The sequence below is a fragment of the Typha latifolia genome, chromosome 1 (genome assembly GCF_019914945.1).
Source record: "Typha latifolia isolate L0001 chromosome 1, TyphaL0001v2, whole genome shotgun sequence".
NCBI lineage: Eukaryota > Viridiplantae > Streptophyta > Magnoliopsida > Poales > Typhaceae > Typha > Typha latifolia.
The window spans coordinates 13,920,279-13,926,202 of NC_133086.1; the positions used below are offsets into that span (position 1 = coordinate 13,920,279).

The 5,924-nt window shown below is 34.7% G+C and overlaps 1 protein-coding gene across 2 annotated transcripts; it reads left to right on the forward strand.

Moving 5' to 3' along the window:
- The first annotated feature begins 356 nt into the window (after positions 1 to 356).
- LOC140781892 (LOB domain-containing protein 25-like) lies at positions 357 to 2,626 on the forward strand. 2 transcript variants are annotated; one of them, XM_073128180.1, is made up of 3 exons: positions 374 to 409; positions 524 to 842; positions 1,378 to 2,626. In XM_073128180.1, exon 3 carries the CDS (start codon positions 1,386 to 1,388, stop codon positions 1,953 to 1,955), a length of 570 nt encoding a protein of 189 aa, XP_072984281.1. In that variant the 5' UTR covers positions 374 to 409; positions 524 to 842; positions 1,378 to 1,385; the 3' UTR covers positions 1,956 to 2,626. The 2 variants fall into 2 exon arrangements, with proteins under 2 accessions (XP_072984289.1, XP_072984281.1); XM_073128188.1 differs by having other exon boundaries at positions 357 to 1,082.
- The last annotated feature ends 3,298 nt before the right edge of the window (positions 2,627 to 5,924 follow it).

Below are 5,924 nucleotides of genomic sequence, written 5' to 3' on the forward strand. Positions count from 1 at the left end.
AACAGTGGAATTAACTATTTCAATTTATGTACGTAGGTTCATTATCATTAACTATTCTTCTTATATATACTTCCCGCTGGAAAAGCAAAATTATCCACTAGTATTTAAATCACAATGCTGCAGTGCGTAAATCTCCTACGACTCACTTCATTGTGGACTCCAGAGATATGCCCCTTCGTAATGTTCAACAATTAGTCTTCTTGCTTGTCTTAATTACCTTAATGGCAATATGTTTTACTCTTATTTGTTTAATTTTATTAATATTTTTTTAATTATTGAGTAGCTAGATAGATCCATTATGGTTTGACAGTAGAAATCATTACTCATGATAAATATATATGTTATTTTGCACGTCATTTATTTTCCATCATAAGATGAGCATAGATGGTCCGGTGCAAGATTGTCAAGGGTGCAGTGCCACAGTCCATCTTTTATTTATTTTCATTTTCTTTTAGACTTCCATTTTCTTCTACTTGTCCCTAAATGCTCCTGTCTGTCAAACTTGCTTTCCTCCGTTCTGCAGTGTTTACAGCTTTCCTCGCCGGATGAGAGTTTGGTTGTCTCCCTAAACCCCCCACCACCCCAAAGAGAAATAAAATCTTTGGACTTTCATTATATCATAAATATGAATGCAGCTTCTTGGATTCTGCAAGAGTATGAGCACCTGAAGCTGAACGAGGGTGGTTTCGTTTGTCATTCTCTCTGATCAGATCTATTCTCGGGTCTCATAGAGGTAATATTTAGCATCTTGGATTCTGCAAGAGTATGAGCACCTGAAGCTGAACGAGAGTGGATTCATTTGCCATTCTCTCTTATCAGATCTATTCCCGGGTCTCATAGAGGTAATATTTAGCATCTGGCACTTCCATGTATGATAGAAGTAGATTTCTCTGCCTAAAAGTCAGGAGGAGGCTTGACATGGAAACTTCACTTGCAAGTGTATGTTTTCTTCTAGGCAAGATGATGGTTTCTTATTTGTATTTTTTTTTCCATGTGATGGGAGTACCACAATAAAAATCAGTCAACATAATCATGGGCATGAGAGAAAGGAAAGTACCCTAACTATTCTGAGGAACTTATTGGTAAGATCTAGCTTGGCTTGGTACTTGGGGAGACTAGATTTTATGAGATCAATAAGTTTCCCTATTATTTTTTTTCTCTATTCTGTATGAAGTTAAGTAAGCTTCTCAACCAAAGAAACCAGATGTAAAACTTGGTTGGTTTTGATGTCTGTTTTAATTTTCCCTATGAAAGGAAAGAAATCAGTCACCACCAACATCACCAAACCCTAACCCTAGAATGGAAGCTCTTCATGAGTTCAACTAGATCAAAGTAGCTAGCTGTTGTCTTTTCCATCATTATTTCTTATCTTTGCAGTGTGGGGCATGGCTTCCTCAAACCCTTCTTCCTCCAACCCTCCCTGCGCCGCCTGCAAGTTCTTGAGGAGGAAGTGCTTGCCAGGCTGCATCTTTGCACCTTACTTTCCCCCAGAGGAACCCCAAAAGTTTGCCAACGTACACAAGATCTTTGGCGCTAGCAACGTCACAAAACTCCTAAACGAGCTCCTCCCACACCAGAGGGAAGACGCCGTCAACTCTCTGGCCTATGAGGCCGAGGCACGGGTGAAGGATCCCGTCTACGGCTGCGTCGGTGCCATCTCAGTACTCCAGAAGCAGGTGCAGTGGCTCCAAATGGAGCTCGATGCCGCTAATGCCGAATTGCTTCGCTACGCCTGCGGTGATGTCCCGACAGGAATGCCCGTGCAGCAATTGAGGGCTGCGGCGACACCGCCGATTGGAAGCTATCAAAGAGTTGAGTATGTTTCTGTGCCTTATCCTCCTTCATGGACCAATAGTAATCCTTCAGGAGAGAGCAATGCTTCTGAAGAGATGGATCAGAACGAAAGAGGGGAGAGCAGTATGTCGCCTGAGAGGAGTACTAGCAAGTTTAGGTAGAGTCAGATGGTAAGTAGCTGTAGGATTTTTCTTCTCTCTCTATGATAAGTGGAGATTAGTCAGTATCTCTGGACAAGGTAAGCTTTGCTGTTCTTTAATTGTTTGAGAATTATATGTATGTCATAGGCAATGTGTTTCACTTGAATCCTTTCTGGTTTCTCCCCGTGAAGGACTATATTGAGTGAAATCCATGTCTCGAATTAAATCTTATATATAATAAACAATATACTGTTCCCTTTCTCCTTAGGGTGGAGTTGCATTAAGAGAATTTTTAAGAGGTATGTTATTCTCAACATCTCCTTTAGGAACTTAACGCAACATTCTAGGAAGATTTCCTTGCTTATAATATTTAACATTTAGGTTCTTAGATTATTTTCTAACTCATGTTCTTGTTTCTGTTGGAGTTTCATGTTTTGCAGTACGAGTATCATATGTGGAAACTTTAGCTAGCTTAGTGCTTGGTGAAACAGATGCTTGGCCAAGGAACTGAAACATATGCAGAAATGATCAACTTGGAAATGTTTACATTTGGTTGGCCTAAGAATTCTTCTGTGCTTTAAAATTAATTTTAGTCAGTTTAGTTAAAAGAATGCAATTTAGAAAGAGACGTATAACGTTCTAATTGAACGATATATTCAAATTCCCTTGCTAGTTTTGGTCGTGGATCCTTATGTTTCAGAGAAAGCTCAATCTTTTATTTGCACCATGTTGAAAAATATTTCACAAGTCATCTCACGTTCATCATCCACATTATTTACTGTTTCTCTTGTCTAGCTAGAGGTATTGCGTTATGGGTTATGGTGTTTTCCAGGTCTAATGAGATAAACTTTAAACCCTATATATTTGGCTTCTCTTCCTTTCTTGACATCTATATATTTCTAAGATTAAAAGACTTGACCAAGGGACAGAAAGCAACTCTTTCCACAAGCACATATTCTAAATAAAGGAAGGTTCAAACTTTATTTGGTTAACCTAATATTATTCCTTGTGATCGTCCTCAGATTCATGCTCGAAAGCCTTGAGTTCACACGTAGGTATAGATTTGTGTTTGGGTTTGGGAAGTATGGATGAAGACAACTCTGACCCCCTTTACCCACCAACCATGTTAATGTGTGGGAACAACCCAATCAGTGAGTCTCATCCGTGCTTGATTTGACACATAACTCCTTATCTTTATCGATCTGCTGTAGCTCACCATGAAACGCCCTACTGATTGCACCCCTTTACTGGACATTTTGCGTCTTTATTCATGAGATGCTAAAGCAGAGAGGTTGTTAAGTTGTTATCCTTCATGCCCTTTTTTTGCTTTTCTTTTAACCCCTTAATTATATAAAGGTAGTCAGCTTAAATATTGTTTCTTAATGGTAAAAATAAAGCTTGTTAAGGGCTGCTCATATGTCACCTTCAACATCACCATGTTGCCGTTCATATTTGGCAAGTATTGCCATTACTATTGTATATGTAGAAAGATTCTGCACAGGACTCTGTTAGATTTTGACATGACAGTGAACATGAGCAACCTTGTATTTTTCTTGACCTAGTACTCGGTCCTTAATAAAAAAAGAGTATATATTACATATATGGAAAGAGAAGGGAAGGGAAATAAAACAAAAGTTTGAGGGGGCCGGAAAATAAATGAAAATTTAAAATTCAAAGAGCACGCAATTGTTCGGTCATTTTTGTCCTTTGGTTTTGTTGGGAGGAGCGGGAGCGGTCACGTCCATCACAATGCCAATTCCTCGGCATTGGCCTCGGAAGGGCCCACGTCCCCAGCAAAAGATCGCCTCTGCGACAGCAATCAGATCTTTCACGATGTCTCCATCGCGACTGATAGTGTGGTCTGCATGGTCTGGTCACCACAAGGTACATTTACTAGGTTTTGCACCGTTCCATCAAAACCTGATGGAAAAGAAAGCAGATTTACGTATGCAAAAAAAAAAAAAAATTGTAGCGAAGTAAAAATTTAACGATGTCCAGTTAAATTAGTATTATTTAGATTTAAATATAATTATATTTATTCAAAATGAATCTTTATTTGACTAATTATGCACTATTCTATTAGCGGTCAAAATATGAAAAGTTAAGGACCAGCTACATTTTTACATTTACCACTGAATTTTTTTCAAATATCGTAATGACCACTATATTTTTTAAAAAATAATTACCGTCAAAATCTTTATAAATTTTTAAAAAATTCATTTTGATAGTTTAAATTTGGTTGATCAAAATTAAAAAAATTATTTCGCTTTAGTATCAATTATTTAAAATTGTTCAAAAGCTATTCAATATTTCACTATAATATTGCAAGACAAAAAATATTCTTTTATGCAACACAAAACTTATTGATAAATATTTTATGCTCTATACTTCAATAAATAAAAGTAACTTTAGCTATTTAAATGTGATTGTTACCTTTAATAGTAATAATCTTTTAGGAATATTTAAAAAAACTAATTATAATAATATTTTGGAAATAGTCAAGATTTTAATGTTAATTATAAATATTTGAAAAGAATGCAATTGTGATTATTATATTTTGAAAGTTTTCATTAGCAATCATTTACAAAAAAATATCTGAAGAGTAAATTGACTTCAACGAATGTGAGATTAGGGCTTAGTAGTCCCCGGAGATGCACATAATGTATTAGAACTCATTAACTTTAGGAATAAGATTAAATTCTAGAATATGTATTACTTTTTCTTATTTTTGAAATAATATTTTTATTTTAGAAGTAATTATTCTTATGTTCACTTATATTAGAAAATAAAGGTATAATAATTATCTTTGATATGATATAAAATGAAGAAAAAAAATGAGAAAAAATATATTTTTTATGAAATTACTATAAATACTCCTTGATTTAACATAAAATAGGTTGATGAGATAGATATTAATGATAAATTTGTAATTGGGTTAATGTGTAGTAGAAGATATAATTTTAATATATAGTGTTATGTTTAACCGTTATTTTACAATAACAAGTTGTATTTAAAATATAAAAAAAATATTCTTGAAGTGAACAGGACTTAGTTATCTTAAAATGATTTTTTACTCTTTACTAGCCTATACTGGGATTGTACTCGTTACCAGGTTGGGATTCCTAGTCCTAAGCGCCTCTTGCGATCTCTCACTATCTCTCTCTGTCAAGAATGAGACACACTGTCACCATCCAGCCAACATTTGACTATACCGCCTCTTCAGTTAGTTTTCTAAATATCAAAGACAGCATACTAGCTAGTGTAACATGCTTATAGAAGGACAGTCATTATTTCATTCTTGAAACAAAAAAAGTTATTTTATATTTCTAAAGAAACTAGAACAAAAATTATATTTTCGAATAAAATTCTAATATTATATAATATTGCTTTTCGTATGGCAACAATTAGTTCCAAAAAGGGCATCACGCAGTGTTTTTGAATAAGGCCAGACTCAATTTGCAGCGAGTTGACAATGTTTGTTACTAACTTTTTTTTTCTGGATAGAAAGCTCGATAGGCGGAGGATTTCATTTATATCATAATAATGATACATAATGCAACTCGCCACACAAAGGAAAACGATGAAAAATTATGTAATAAGAAATATATTTTAAAATAGGAAAAATATGTAATAATGTCTAGAATTATGAGCATATGCAAAAGTTGATATGAAGGTTGACAAAGAAAATCAATTTAAAAATAAAAAAAATTGAAGTGAAAGATAAGTTTTATGGAAAGTGTTGGTAAGAAGTTCGCAAGATGTTACATCACGATTAAGAATATTCTCAAATATAGAGACTATATTTGTGAGAGTTGTAGGTGTTCATGGTGATATTCAAACACAGATTCAAATGGGCTTGGAATTTTAGATTTTAAGTCATCACGTTCAAACAACATCGCAAATCTTTATCTAGTTAAAGGATTTCACAAAATATATTTGGAGATTTCTTTTGCCTTATCTCTATATGGTGTTTAGGGGAGTTTTAACCTA